Source organism: Schistocerca serialis, chromosome 1 (genome assembly GCF_023864345.2).
Source record: "Schistocerca serialis cubense isolate TAMUIC-IGC-003099 chromosome 1, iqSchSeri2.2, whole genome shotgun sequence".
Taxonomy (NCBI): Eukaryota; Metazoa; Arthropoda; class Insecta; order Orthoptera; family Acrididae; genus Schistocerca; species Schistocerca serialis.
Window position 1 is genome coordinate 944,999,345 of NC_064638.1, and position 15,858 is coordinate 945,015,202.

The 15,858-nt window shown below is 41.8% G+C and overlaps 1 protein-coding gene across 2 annotated transcripts in view; it reads right to left on the reverse strand.

The window, feature by feature from the left end:
• The window catches only part of LOC126412546 (TRPL translocation defect protein 14), a 175,876-nt gene extending 163,063 nt beyond the window's left edge, over positions 1 to 12,813 (reverse strand). For both annotated transcript variants that reach the window (XM_050082200.1, XM_050082195.1), the window contains exons 1-4: positions 12,602 to 12,813; positions 12,353 to 12,420; positions 7,426 to 7,463; positions 7,265 to 7,302 (exon numbers count right to left, since the gene is read on the reverse strand). In XM_050082200.1, coding sequence (XP_049938157.1) covers positions 7,265 to 7,302; positions 7,426 to 7,463; positions 12,353 to 12,420; positions 12,602 to 12,647 — 190 coding nt within the window. In that variant the 5' untranslated portion in view covers positions 12,648 to 12,813. The remainder of the gene's footprint in view (positions 1 to 7,264; positions 7,303 to 7,425; positions 7,464 to 12,352; positions 12,421 to 12,601) is intronic.
• Positions 12,814 to 15,858: the final 3,045 nt, after the last annotated feature.

Consider the following 15,858-nt stretch of genomic DNA (forward strand, 5'->3'; position numbering starts at 1 on the left):
GGGCCAAACTACGAGATCATCAGCCCCTTGTTCCAAATAAAACAATGCCACAAGTATGAGAATAAAACAAATGAGACTGACAATTCAAAACAGAATGAAAGGAAAAATCGCAAGACCTATGAAGGGCTCCAAACACGTAAATGGACAAAAGGGGACAAGAAAACGACAGAAACACAAGAAATGGGATGAAGAGATCAAAACAACAAAGCAGATTAGCATGGCTGTCTGACTATGAGAATAAAAAAGGAGAAGCCAGGCACCCTGCAACACATTAAAACCTCCACCCTAGAATCACTAGGGTGGAGGACACAGAGGGACAAAGAACATGCACTAAAACTTAGCTCAAATGATAAAACCCACCCTCACAAATAAAACGTAAAACTAAATCAGCCAATGAGGCATTGTCAGATAAAATTAGTGGCAACGAGTCCGGTAACCCAAGATTTCGTCGCTGGGCAGTCAAAGTGGGACAGTGAACCAGAAAATGGGCCACTGTCAACTGGGACTGCACCGACACTCCGGCAGTTGTTCACGGCACAGGAGGTAACCGTGGGTCACCCAAGTCCCCGGCATGGTAGCTCAGCATGTTCAAGTAAAGGAATCAACAATCAACTTCAAAGGATGTCTTGGGGTGTCCACCCAGACCAAATGCAACGAACAATACCGGGGGAAAAGAAACATCAACCCACACGTGGGCAATATGGAGCCAGGAGAGGACAACTGATTCCCTGCAAGAGGCCCGCATGGAAGACTTCTACACATTTGTAGTCTCCTTAATGACATGCAGTTTATTGTGTGTACTGTTATGCCATTCCATCTCCCAAAGCTGAAAACCCAACGAATGGAATATGTCAGAACGCAGGTCAGGGTCAGAGATTCCTATCTCCACAAGGGGTTTCTGTGTAGCTAGTTTGGCCAGCCTGTCGGCAAGTTCGTTGTCTGATGCCGAAGTGTCCTGGGTTCCACAAAAACACCACTGAATGATGGGACCAGTCCAGGGCATAGATGGTCTTCTGGATGGATGCTACCAAAGGATGGCGAGGGGAGCACTAGTCAATAGCTTGTAGGCTGCTCAAGGAGTCAGTACACAGAAGAAACGATTTCCCGGGGCATGAACATATATACTGAAGCGCACAAGAGATGGCCACAACCTCTGCAGTGAACACACAGCAGCCATTGGGCAAGGAGTGCTGTTAAAAATGGCCTCTGTGGATGTAGGTGAAGCCAACATGACCATCAGCCATCTGTGTAAACCACTTCAAAGCCCCCGGAACACGTCAAGAATCTAGAGGAAGTGACAACGGAGAGTGGCAGGAGTAACTGGGTCCTTAGGATCATGCGAAAGGTCCAGATGAATCTGCGGCCTAGGTTTACACCATGGAGGTGTATGCGGATGGACCTGGACTGGAGGTGGTAAAGGGAAGGACTCTAGACAGGAGGGATCACATGCAAACCGCAATCGTTATTACTGACCTGGGCTGCCAGTACAGGAGATGAACTACCAAGGGGTGAAATTGAGGGACTCTGGCCTCCACAAGGACACTGGTCACCGGAATCGTTCTAAAAGCTCCCGTAGCTAGGTGAACGCCACAGTGGTGCACTGGGTCGAGTACACGCAACGTTGAGGGCACCACTGAACCATAAAGCATACTCCCATAGTCTAGGTGGGATTGGAGAAGGGCTTTGTAGAGCTGCAGCAGCATAGAGCGATGTGCACCCCAGTTGGTGTTGCTCAGGTAGCAGAGGGCACTGAGGTGCTCCCGGCACTTCCACTTAAGCTGACTAAGGTGAGAAAGCCAAGCCAATTGGATGTCAAAAACCAGTCCTAAGAATCAATATGTCTCCACTACAGTGAGTGAATTGCCATTAAGGTAAAGTTCTGGTTCAGGATGAATGGTAAGACACTGGCAGAAGTGTCTAACACACCAGTTTGTGGCCGAAAACTGGAAGCCGTGGGTGAGAGCCCATGACTGCGCCTTGCGTATGGTTCCCTGTAGGCATTGGTCAGCAACACCAGTACTGAGAAGTACGAAAAGCAGAAGTCATCTGCATACAGAGAGGGTGAGACGGACTGCCCTACAGCTGCTGCTAGACCGTTAATGGCCACAAAAAATAGTGATACACTCAATACGGAGCCCTGCGGGACCCCATCTCCTGGATATGGGGGGCGAACTATGGGAGGCACCAACTTGGACACGGGAAGTACGGAGCAACAGGAAATTCTGGATAAAAATCTGGAGCGGGCTTCTGAGACGCCACTCGTATAATGTGGCAAGGATATGATGTCACCAGGTGGTGTCATATGCTTTGTGTAGATAAAAAAAGACGGCAACCAGGTGTTGGCGTCTGAAAAAAGCTGTTTGGATGCAGACTTTAGGGACAAGATTAACAGTGGTAGAGTGACCCTGGAGGAAGACGCCCTGAGATGCAGCCAGTAGGCTGGCCACCTGAGTCCAGAACCCAAACTAACTGCCGACACCATACGTTACAGCAGCTTACAAACAACGTTGATGAGGCTGATGGGCCAATAGCTATCCACATCAAGAGGGTTTCAAACAGTTCTGAGCACCAGAACGATGGTGCTCTACTACCATTGGGATGGAAAGATGCCATCGCACCAGATCCTGTTGAAGATGATGAGATGTCGCTTGTAGTCAGATGAGATGTTTAATCATCTGACTGGATCCGAGCCAGCCCATGAGCTGTGTCAGGGCAATGTGCAAGTGCACTGAGGAGCTCTCACTCCGTAGATGCGGGCCTTATAGGTTTCACTATGGCGTGCAGTGAACAAGAGGACTTTCCTTTCCATCCGCTGTTTGAGGGTGCGAAAGACTGTGGGTAGTGCTCCAACGCAGAGGCTCGAGCATAGCACTCAGCAAAGTGCTCGGCAATTGCGTTTGCATCAGTACATAGCACACCATTGATGGTAATGCCAAGGACACCCCGAGAAGGGTGCCGCTTATGTCACTGTACAGCTTGCCGACACACTGTAATTACCTCAGCAACTTCTGGCGACTACCAAGGGACTGTCTTTCACCGGGGCCACCCTAAAGATCGAGGGATCGCATTTTCTGCCACAGAAACGATTGTGGTAGTCACCTGCTCAACCAACACATCGATGTTCCCATGTGGGGGAGATTCAATGGTGACAGCAGAGGTGAAAGTTTCCTAATCCGCCTTGTTTAAAGCCCATCTGGGCAGAAGTCTGTGGGCCTGACACCAGGTCAGTGACAGGAAGATGGGGAAGTGGTCACTACCACACAGGTCGTCATGTGCTCCCCAGTGGATAGATGGGAGAAGTCCTGGGCTGCAAATGCATAAATCAATGGCCGAGTAACTACCATGAGCCACAATGAAATGTGTGGCAGCCCCAGTATTTAAGAGCCAGAGGTCGAACTGAGACAGCAGAGTTTTGACATCTCTGCCTTGGCCAGTAAGCATGGTGCCATCCCACAAGGGATTATGGGCATTACAATCTCCCAAAAGCAGGAATGGTTTAGAGGGTTTATCGATCAGTGCAGCAAATACATTCAGGGTACTGCACCACCTGGAGGATGCAGACAGTTATTTCCTGCATCGTCCATATTCAGACAGCCAAAGCTTCAAGAGGGGTTTGAAGTGGCACAGTTTCACTACAGACTAAGTTTAACACATAAACAAAAACTTAACCTGACACTATTTTAGTCGCTACAGCTCCTGTAATATCCCTTATAGCCGCAGAGGGCAGGGGTCCGCATTCCCAGGAACCATGCTTCCTGGAGGGCAATGCAGAAAGCAGGTGTAAACCTTAACAGTTGCTGTAGCTCAGCCAGGTGGTGGAAAAAATTGCCACAATTCCACTGGAGGATGACATCATCGTGAGACTGGGAAGGCATGGAACATTCAATGAGGGAGTTTACACCTCAGGGTCACCTACTGCCACAGTCTTTTTGCCTAAGCAGTCTATATACGTTTTGTTTGAAGGCCTGGCAATATCCAGGTCCTCAGCAGATGTCAGATCTCCACCCCATCCTCAGACACAGAGCTTGTAGGTAGCAGTGGTGTGGGTGCCACCACAAGTTCCTTGTTCTTGGGGGTCTTCTTTTTCAATTTCTCGCACTGTTCCTTGGGTTTCCCTGGCTGGGAGAACTTCACTGAATCTGTCTCTGGGACTGAGGGTGAGTGTGAAGACCCATGACCAGCTGCTTGTGGGCTCTTCAGCCACTGGCAGGTGTCACCGTTCCCACTAGCAGAAACATGGGAAGGGTGTGACCCAAGGGACCCCTCCCTAGCAAGAGAAGGTGAAGAAGCCTTACACTTCTCTGGCTCAAAAGTGGGGACTGAAATCCCCGATAGTTGGGGGGGGGGGGGGGGGGTGTTACTACCAACAGATGGTGTGGGAGGAACAGGAAGGGAAGTGGTCCCCCACCATCAATGGGGCAGGAGTAGTCTCCCAGTTCTGAGAGGCAACAGGAATTTGAGGAACTGTTCTCGTAGCGGCGGCGTATGAGGTGGTCATAGCCACAGGATGTTGGTGCTCAAATTTCCTCTTAGCATCAGTGTAGGTCAGTCGGTCCAGGGCCTTATATTCCATGATTTTCCTCTCTTTCTGTAAAATCTTGCAGTCTAGCGAGCAAGGTGAATGATGCTCTCTGCAGCTGTGACAGATGGGAGGTGGGGCACATGGAGTATTGGGATGCGATGGACATCCACAATCTCAACACATGATGCTGGAAGTACAGCGAGAAGACTAATGGCCGAACTTCCAGCACTTAAAACACGACATTGTGGGAGGGATGTATGGCTTGACGTCACAGCGGTAGACCATCACCTTGACCTTCTCAGGCAATGTGTCACCCTCGAAGGCCAAAATTAAAGTACCGGTGGCAACCTGGTTATCCCTCTGACCCCGATGGATGTGCTGGACGAAATGAACACCTTGCTGCTCTAAATTGGCACACAGCTTGTCGCCAGACTGCAAAAGAAGGTCCCTGTGGAATGTAATACCTTGGACTATATTTAAGCTCATATGGGGCGTGATGGTAACAAACATCCCCAACTTGCCACAAGCGAGTAATGCCCATGACTGGGCAGAGGATGCTGTTTTTATCAAAACTGACCCTGAGCATATTTTGGACAAGCCCTCCACCTTCCCAAACTTGTCCTCCAAATGCTCCACAAAAACTGAGGCTTCATGGACATGAAAGATTCCCCATCAGCTCTCATACATACAAGGTCCTGGGGCGAATAAGCTTCACTGCCGTCCTTAGCCTGGCGTTCCTCCCATAGTGTGGCCAGGGAGGGGAATGACTTGGGGTCATATTTCTTAGCATTGAAATTAGACTTTGCCCACAGAGACTGCTTGTGGCAGACCACCAACAAGAGATGACGTACTACGCTTCATGGCATGTCATCCACCCTGATGCCACCCACTCTGACCACGGGCCCTGTCCACAGGCACCACCCAGCTGCAGCAAAGGCCACCTGGCAGGATGGCCATTGCTGGGAATCCTGATGCCCCAGGATGATGGGCATCTGGTCCTTGCCATACATGGGGAGTTAACAGTGCAGGCCTGGGCATAGTGACTCCTGTGTTGTCAGAGGCCTACAACCAACAGGGCACATGGCAGCCCCAGCACAACTGACTGGTTACCATGCCGGATATGAGGTGCAAAGAAGTCCACGGTCATCGTCAGCACAGAAAGTGACATTGCATAGTGCTTGGTGGAAACCACACCCAGGAAAATGTCCTCACCCAAAGACATGGAGAATGAGCAGGACTGCAATGCGACAAGACAGTGGGCTAAAGATCTCAATGCACAATTGACAGTATGCACCATGTAAGGCGCCCTTCCCCAGTCGGTTCGCTCTTTGGAAAAATTTTGAAAAATGGAGGTCAAACCCTACAGGGGACCATCACATAAAGGCTGAAACATGTGGGACTCCTTTTAGTCGCCTCTTACAACAGGCAGGAATACCTCAGGCCTATTCCAACCTCCAGACTCGCAAGCGGCCTCACTGGTTGTAAGTTAGTGAAAACAATGAATGTGGATATTAAATGTACATTGTTATTTCAAAACAATTCAGAGTAAAGTTGATGGCATATTTTACCTTGGAAGCTAATAGCTTCGTTTATCATTGTTTACTTGCGTCCGGAGACATGCACTAACAAGAATGCCAAGGTGCAGAAAAAATAAATGAAAACAAATTTATTACATGCCTGTGTTTACCTACCACTGCACACAGTTTTTCTCTGATTATTCAATTTGATTATACTCTAGCAAGCAGTATGATTGGTACATTAAATACATAATATTTCTCCGCAAATCAAAACAAAAACATAAATATGTCCTTAGCTACATAAATACACTGCTCAGCCATCATGTCTCCTCATTTCAGATGTTATCAACAAACACTTTGGGTTAGACCATGGAAACTAAATTCACTTTGGTGAAACACGGCTATACATAACAGAAATTTTGAGTATATAGGAACCAAACAAAGTTTTGTAGACTAAAAATGCTATGAAGAACAGCTTATGACAGGGTTAAGAGAGCAAAGTTTTAAAACATTATAGTGGTGCAGAAGGCCATGATAAAGATCTTAAGACCTTCAGGTGTCAGAGCAACTAAGTCTACAACGCTGGAAAGATAACACCACTGCATAAGATATATTAAATAAACTTTGGTTAGAAAAGATACTAACAATAGTCTCAATCACACCCAATTTGTTCCAGCAACGAGTTGTGACCAGAACAATGACGACTAATAAAATATACAGACTTAAATATTGTAGCTGACCAACGCAACAGGAAATGCTAAATATACAATGGAGCAACAGCAGTTAATACACGTGTCAACAGGCATGTGAAACAGGAACACAATCTTAATCAACACTAACAATTTACTGTTCTGTCTCAAATTACTTTACTGTGCCCTTATACTGCTCCTTACCTGTAATGCCATCAGAATGATAATTCAACATTTTGTACAATACAGTTTGCTCAATTATTTACCACTGTTAGTGAATCACAATAATCAGTCCAACACTTCACATTTACCATGCATTCGGAACACACACACACACACACACACACACACACACACACACACACACACACACACACACACACACGAGTAAATCAGTATCAAGGTCCTCTTCTCTTCAAGAATTAGTATATATGCAAGTGCATTCCGCAGTACTTTTGAGCACACAGACAAGGAGAAGGACAAAGCGTAGAAGGCTGCATTCACATTGTAAGTACATTACTGACAATTGTACTCACCCTCTTGTGCTGAGAGATCTGTGAATTTTATCCCACCACTAGAAAACAGATAAAGAAATTTTGACATTAATTGACAGGTACATAAACATCAGCACAATATTTGTTCAAAATTGCAAACCAATGTGAAAGGTACCAAATTTAAATGAACAAAAACTACATACCTCAAAAGAACTGTTGCTGTTTCTGGTACTCTAAATACCTGAAATTGTAAAGAAGAAAGTTATCTTTCAATCTGTCAGATAATAGTATGTCACTTGTAAGAGAGAGTTTTCGAAAAAAGAATTTTTGGCAACAAAACTTAATTATTAATTCTGTAATATTTTCGACATAGTGGTACACATCTGATGACTCCCATGCCACCTGCTTCTCTGCTATTCAGTCACTTATTGCTTATTAGCTTCTTTCATAAAGGAAACCATTATGGATGCAGAAAGCATAAACTGCTAGTCAAAAAGAAGTGGCTTTAACAAATATGTTATTTACCAAGCACTACTAAAGACCTTATGCAATATCAACCAAGCGCTCTTGCTGTGGGTTATTTCCAACTTAAATAATATTTGCAAATAAACAGCTTCCAAACATCACAGAAAACTGGTTGCTTATATCCGTAAGTGTATATTATGTATCAGCAGATTGCGTGTTCAGTCTGTAAATTACGATTTTCGCACCAAGCATGTTGCACATGTACAGTGCACTGGTGGTGTCTGTGCTGCCACGTTTCTTGTTTCCATATGTTATTTACCCTCACTTTATGTTCAGGGACGTATACAGATGCATTGAACTGAGGATAAGTAGGTGCTCACTAAGGGTTACGTCATTTGCAAGACGACACCACCCCCCTCCCCCCCCCCCCCCCAACTCACTTTCTGGGAGGTCTTGGGACAACTGTGTCCTGAAAAATTCACAGAGGTCCGTACCACTGTAGCTCAATCACTTTCTGGGTAATCTTTGGAAGATAAATGCTGCTGTCTGTGCATATTGTTGGGGTGTTGAGAACCAATAGCACACTAAATAAGTTGGATAGTCAAGATCTTATTCAACCCAAGCAGACAAACTGGAGAGCTTGCATGTGGCCAGTGCCTCTGCAGTAACCACTGACATGCTCTGGCAGAGCATGACTGGTCTACTTGGAGATCAGGACATTGTCGAGGATCTGCTTGGAGGAAACATCTGATTTTTTGTGATATATTCAGTTCATAAGTTAGCAACCACTGAGCACTATATAATGTATTTATGTAAAACTGAACTTATATATAGAAAATGAAAATGCTTATCTACACATTGAACAATGTGAACACTCCCTTCTTTGTTGTATAAACATAGCTCTGGAAGCTAAAAACACAATATTAAATAACAACAATTACAAATTTATGCTGAAAATAGACATATTATAGGGATAAAACATACCAACTATATTTGAAGTGTGTCGAAATACAGTTATCACAATATTAGTTCAATACCAAGAATGCAACTTTAATAACGAAGTTGCATTACCTACAGGGTAACTTTAGGACAACTTAAATGAATAGTAAGTAGGTTCTGTCACTGATACTCTTCCCACTAGGTGCTGTTATTGTAAGGTTTTTTTTTCTATATTTCCTTGATCTCTCTTCAAAGATGTTCCTTATGTCACAAGGTAAACCAAGTCAGTTTCATACAGAAAGCTCAGGTCTATATCTACATATTTTCAAGTCTGAACAAATTAATCCTTTAATTCATCTAAAGAATTTTCATGTATTTTCCTATAATAGTACCTATCAGCTGCTAGTCTTACATTACCTTCCACTTTGACATGATGTACTTCAAGAAGTATTGTATACTAAATGAAAGAACAGTAAAAATGACTTCCATATTTCACTTTAGACAGATGATAATTAGGCCTAACTGTAATATAGATATGTACAAAGAGGGAAGTGCAGCATAATTTAAAGTAGTAGATGAATCATATTTCATGATGAGAAAGTGACTAGCTGCAAAGGCCAGGGAAAACCTTTCCAACTGCATGACTAAACCTGCACTTCTTGGTCTCTTAGCCATTCATGCCATATAACTTCACTTTTTGGGTCAAGAGGAATGTCTGGTTTGAGTAGTTGGCTTCACCCAGTGACACAGTTTTAATGGCTGCTGGCCATCACTTTTGGTGCATAAATTTATAGTTTTGTTGTTGGTTGGTGAAGCCAATGAAAGGGGGGGGGGGGGGGGGAGTGGTTGTGATGATGTGATGCACTGCTCGGTAGCTCAGCCTCAAGTATAGGTTAAGTTGGATAGTAACAGTTTGGTTGCGAATTGGCACAGCCATCAATGTGATTTAAAAAAAGAAACTGGTTGTGGTGGCACTCATCTATACATTTGTCTGTCTGAAAAATGGCCAACAACATTATGTTACAGTGGCCATATTGTTCAAGGCATTTGTCATATGTTTCCTCTATCAGTGGACAAATCTGACAAACCGTATAGAGCATTCCTGTATGTCCCACTTTTTAGTGGAAGAAATAATGAAGACAGTTTTAATGCACCATAATGTCATTCAGCAGCAAAGTAAGGATTTAACAGTTTGAACAACAGATGGATGGTGTTGAAAAACATTTCTGGTGTCATGCTGGGACATGTAACAAAACCCAAGTGATGAAAGAACTAGCCTTACATTTGCCTTCAACACTTTAGAAAATCCCTGGTAAATCTCCACCTGGATAGCTGGATGTATACTTCAACCGCAGTCATAATGAATGTGTGATCAGAGTGTTTATGACTGTGCCCAGACTAGTTTACCACAGATTTCCTAAATTGCGTAAGCCAGATGACAGGATGGTCCTTTGAAAAGGACAACTTATTTCCTTCCCCACCCTTGATCAAACCAAGCTTTTGCATAGTATGTAATGCCTCATTGTTTGTAGGATGTTCAATGGTAGCCCTGCATACATTCAACATTTTCAGTTTTAACTCTTCAAACATTTTAAAGTTACATACTAGTTCCAGTTGTGTTATGTGTATAACAGGATGACAAATGAAAGCAGAAAATGTCCACTTTAATGGAGGTTTTCAGGTCCATTGCCATCTACAAATGAATATGGAATAATTCTTCTTCAGCTACTACAAAACATTATTCATAACTGGTTTCTAGCCACATTTCATTTCCAAATGCTATCATATGTTCTAGACACACCTGAAAAAGGGACATATGAGTTATGGCTACACAATCCATCAAAGTTACTGACTTTTAGTTACAACTTTGATCGCAGGACAGAATTGCATCTTATGAACGAAGGTCATCAATACAGTGAGAGCTGCTCAGATGTAACTATAATTTAAAGGTTACTTGTACAACAATGTTAATTTGGAGAATTGGTACTTGCTGACATGATAGGAATTAGTGTGAAGAAGGGTGGCAAAGCACAGTTCAGAGCAAGTAGTTTAAGTGGGAATCTATGTCTACATAACCCTTAGTTCACACTTAAGTGTCTGCCCAAATTTTGTCAGGCATCAAAAGGTGCCACAAGACTGATTTATTATTCACCGACAATTGTCAATGCAAAAAAGTAATGACAAAGATGTATATTCACTCATACTCAGACTAGTAAAAATAAAAAATGTCAGACTCAAAGAATATATCCGATTCCTTGTTGCCACAGTGCCAAACTGTATCTGTGTGTAAGAGTTTGTGTAATAAAAGTGACTAACTACCCAAGCATAACAAGATATTTCTTCAGTTACCGAATGATGATATAATGAAAGTCTCTTTTACAAAAAACTTCAAGGACACATTATCAGTGAATGAATTACAAACTAATTGACTGAAAAGTTCAATACAACTTTGTCAACTCAAACTGTCATCTTAGTGCCTAACCTGTAGTTCATGCTAAGTGATGAATCAATCTGTCACCAAACCACTGTTATTTTTTAAATTTTCTTTCATTTTTCCTCTTCACATTCATTGGCTTTACTAAGTAATGAACTGAATATATGCACAGGAACATGTGACAGCAGCCATTAACATTACATCACTGGCCAAAGTGACTCATATCAAACATTAGTCTTGACCCCACAACATGGATTAAAGTTAATGGATAGTACTGCGAACTTCACTTGACCCATGCCATGCCACATGAAGTTCACGCATAGCATGAATATAAAACAATTTGTGTTTTTACTTACCGCAAACTAGTGTTATAGTTTGCTCATTGCAAGTTTCATTTGGATGGGCACACACATTTAAACATGGTCAGTTATGGAGAGAGAGGCATTGTACCAAATTACATTCAATATAGGCTATGAACACTATTAAAACAGAGCAAACTGATAGAACAGGGTGTAAACATAAACGATAAATTTGAGAAGATTTCATAAAAATAAAAATAAGGGTTCGATGTGCAGAAATGCTTATTTGTAATGTATAGATATTGTCACTGTCACATGGTTTAACGTCCTCCATATGTTCCCTAGTCAATATATCAATCAACCTTTACTGTTCTGCAAGATGCTCTATTAATCTCCTCATTCTGGGCCAGTTTAAGTAGTCCAGATCTATTTTTGTAACTGTTTTCTGTCATATGGAAAGCCCGTTGATTTTTTGTTAGCAACCTACTTACTAAACACCAGTACTTATTAATTTGGCAACGTTCATCCTGAAGATAGGAAAAAATTAAGTTATTTTACTAAACATGTTATACACTCAAGAATTTAACGTTTTAATATTAAAACATACCCCTTCCCGTATCTGGAAAAAACCTGTCAGATTATTGCTTTCGTACACTGTTTACACCATCTGCTCTCTAACAACTTAGATCACAAGTCTCAATGGATCCATTACTACTGAGGATTTGCCTACTAACGTGCGAATCTTTTCAGAAATTCTTTATAAATCTGTGTGGAAGTAATTGTATTGTTTATTACTTTCTATCATTCTACAGGATTTTGAAGGAGTAAACTTTCCTTTCCTTGGTGACAACCAACTAATGCGACGATAACCAAACCAAACTTCCACAGCAATGTATTCCCAAAGGTTATCACTGGGAGCGACCGCAGTTTTCTAAACTAGTCCTAACTTCATCAGTAAGCACTCCCGCATGAGAAAAAGAGCAAATCACTTACCTTCCATCCCATATTTTCAAAAAACGTGCACAGACGTGATTGTCCGGTAGTTTTGCCACCGCAGGGGCCTGAAACATCGAAAGGCTGGATGAACCTTATGAACGTGTGCGCAAATGTCGCATAGTAAGCGGATTTGCAAAATTACCACCACGTATTAATGAACTAAACGTATCACATAGTGTAAAAAAAATTATGTCCGCAAACCACAAGTCTTTATTCAAACTAAAAACATAACTGCGGTTGTCTTACCTCCGGTGAGGACGACCTTATATACTCTGTGCTTCTTGGTTTCCATCGTTGACAGATGTTCTAATGAAGTTGTAAAATACTAGTGATGAACGGTAGTGCTAGTCAAATCATTGCGATCACGATAATTGATTATGACATTCGTCAGCAACGAAAGATGCTTCTCTTCCCCTCTGTTCAGCTACACAGCCCTACCATCCTCCATGCCGCCTTGAACGACATAACTTTGTTAGCAGAACAGTTTGAAATCTTTGCCGCAATAAAGATGTGACAGTGTTACGTTGGAGAAACTTTGATATCGAATGCAACTCTCGATTGTATGTTCACCTTAAATTATTGGCTAATTGATTCACAAGATCAGTATACTACTGTCACTCATCTAATACCATAACTACCATATGTCAAAATTTTTTATTTAATAACTAACATGCCGAATTGATTTGTTACACAGACAATACGGGTATTGCCATGTAGAAGAAAAAGAAATTGTAAATAAAGGTCGGCCCGCTGTTCACGGAACAGAAAAGCTAAACGTTTCACAATGAATTTCAAGTAACGACATTCACGCATGTCCTCAACAAAATTCATTGGAACCATACGACTCCATCAAGATTTCTTGGGAAGACAGTTGTAACGTTGCGTGTGGCGTCGCCTGAATTATATGTGTTGTGTATCGTGTCTCCTAAATCCTTATTTTATTTTGATTTGTTTCCGTGATATTTTGTGAAATTTCCATGGGGAGTAGCATATTTTTCTTATGAGTGCAGTTCCATAAAAGAGGTCAAATACCTGAAAGAAAAAAAAAATTAGATTTGCCAATAGCTGTACAAAGATAAATCCTACACTGTGAACAGATAAGAATATAAATTTATGAAATAATTTTCCTTAGACAATGCTTTTTTAACAGTGAAAAAGTCAGTTGTATTGAAGAATAATAATAAAATTCATTGACTTTTTCTATTGGAATTTGCGCAGCTGAATAAGTATTAAGGAGAAAAAAAGGACATTTTACTAATAACTATATTTGCACATTCAAGAACAAAAAATTTACAGCTAACACAACAGAATAATTAGCGCACACAAAGAGTGTTAGACAATGCCAAAGAGGTCTATTTTACACAGTGCACTTTGTGCCGTCACACACGAAATATATTGTTCACACAATTCCAACACCCCTCCTTGAACTTATATTTTGTGTGTTGCTTCCACAAGATAAACCAAATATTCCCACAATCTTCTCAAACTTCTCCCATTCCAAGGGTTTGGTCAGAAGGTCAGCTAACATGTCTTCTGTGCACAGATAGTCCACGGCAATGGTCTGTCGCTCTATGTGGTCCCGAATGAAATGGTGCCGTATATCAATATGCTTTGTCCTAGCACTAGTAACATCATTTTTAGCTAGGTTTATGGCTCCCTTATTGTCACAGAAGATGGTTGTAGGTTCCTCAATTAAATTGGGTTCTACTTCACTTATTAATGTTTGTAGCCATAATGCTTCCTGTGTGGTGTAAGATAGTGCCATTTACTCGGCCTCTACGGTGCTCAATGCAACAGTTTTTTGTTTTTGACAGGACCATGATGTGAGGCCCCCCATTAATTTAAAACAGCAGCCAGTGGTGGAGTATCTGTCTCCCAATCCACCCCCCCCCCCCCCCCCCCCCCCCCGGTCCGCATCGCTATATCCCTCTAGTTTTGCGTTACCATCTCTATGGTATTTTAACTCATAGTTTGAGGTTCCTCTTAGGTATCGGAATATCCTCTTTACAGCTTTCCAGTGCTTTTCCTTTGGGTCTCTGCAATATCTGCTCACTGCATTGGTGGCAGAAACAATGCAAGGTCGTGACGTTTGAGACAAATATAACAGACTCCCTACTGCTTCTAAATAAGGAACATTCTTGTCACATTCCACATCAGTCTCATTTACACTTAACTTCACTACTACTTCATTTGGAGTACTTAGGGGTTTGCAATCACTCACGCCAGATTTCTTTAATATTTTTTCCGTGTATGATGATTGACTGATGCTCAATTCTTGTATTTCTTCATCCTTAGTAATCTGCATACCTAAATAACCGTCGACTTCTCCCAAATCATGCACCTTAAACTTAGTTTGCAGCTGTTTCTTGAAAATTCTCATTTGGCCTTCACTTTCAGTCAGGATAAAAAAATCGTCCACCCATATCGCCATTATTATTATTTCTTCTTTTCTCCCTTTATAGTAAATGCTGGGATCTGCCTTGGTTTGCTTCATATTCATATTTATTAGAGTTTCATGTAGACATCGATTCCAGCAACGTCCACTTTGTTTAAGTCCATAAATACTTTTTCTCAAACGCCAAATGTTTTTACTTTCTGATCTGGTTTTTATGGCTTCCTTTGGTGGAATGACATATATCTCCTCCTCCAATTTCCCATTTAAATATGCCGTTTTAACATCCATATGATGAATTATTAATTTTCGTTTTACTGCCAAGGCTAAAAGATATCTCAATGATGCATACTTGACTACAGGTGAAAAAGTTTCTTCGTAATCTACCCCTTGTTTTTGTGAATATCCTTTTACCACAAGTCTTGCTTTGTATTTTGGTGATGAGCTTTCAGGGTTCTTCAAATTGAATACCCATCTTGCCTGCAGTGGTTTCATATCTCCTGGCATATCTACCCATTCAAAGGTTTCGTTCTGATATAAAGATTCTAATTCTCTCTTCATCGCTTCTTTCCATTCTTGAGAGTTTGGGCCACTCATTGCTTCTTCTGCTGTTCTTGGCTCATCATTTAAAGACTGTGCTGTATACATCTCAAAATCCGAATATTCCTTCGGTTTTGGTACACGAGAAGAATGCCTTACATTGTTTTCTTCATTTTTTTCATCCTCTAACTCATTGTCATCATAAATTGTATCCATTTGTCCTTGGCTGTCGTCTTCCTCTTCTTCACTTTCTATTTCCTCACACAAGGTTTCACCTTCTGAACTAGGTGCAGTTGACTTAGTGGTTTTACTCTCTTTTGAGTCCTTTCTATTTTCAAAGAATATTACATCTCTACTTGTGACAATCTTTTTAGTCAATAGATCCATTAATCGGTAGCCCTTTGAAGTTTCACAAAAGCCTACAAAAATATACTTTTTAGCTTTCAGATCCCATTTTCCTCTTAGCTGTTTTGGAATATATGCCATTGCATCACACCCAAAAACCCTTATATTGCTTAGATTAGGTTTCTTTCCTATCCATATCTCATAAGGGGTTCTATTCTTTAATGCT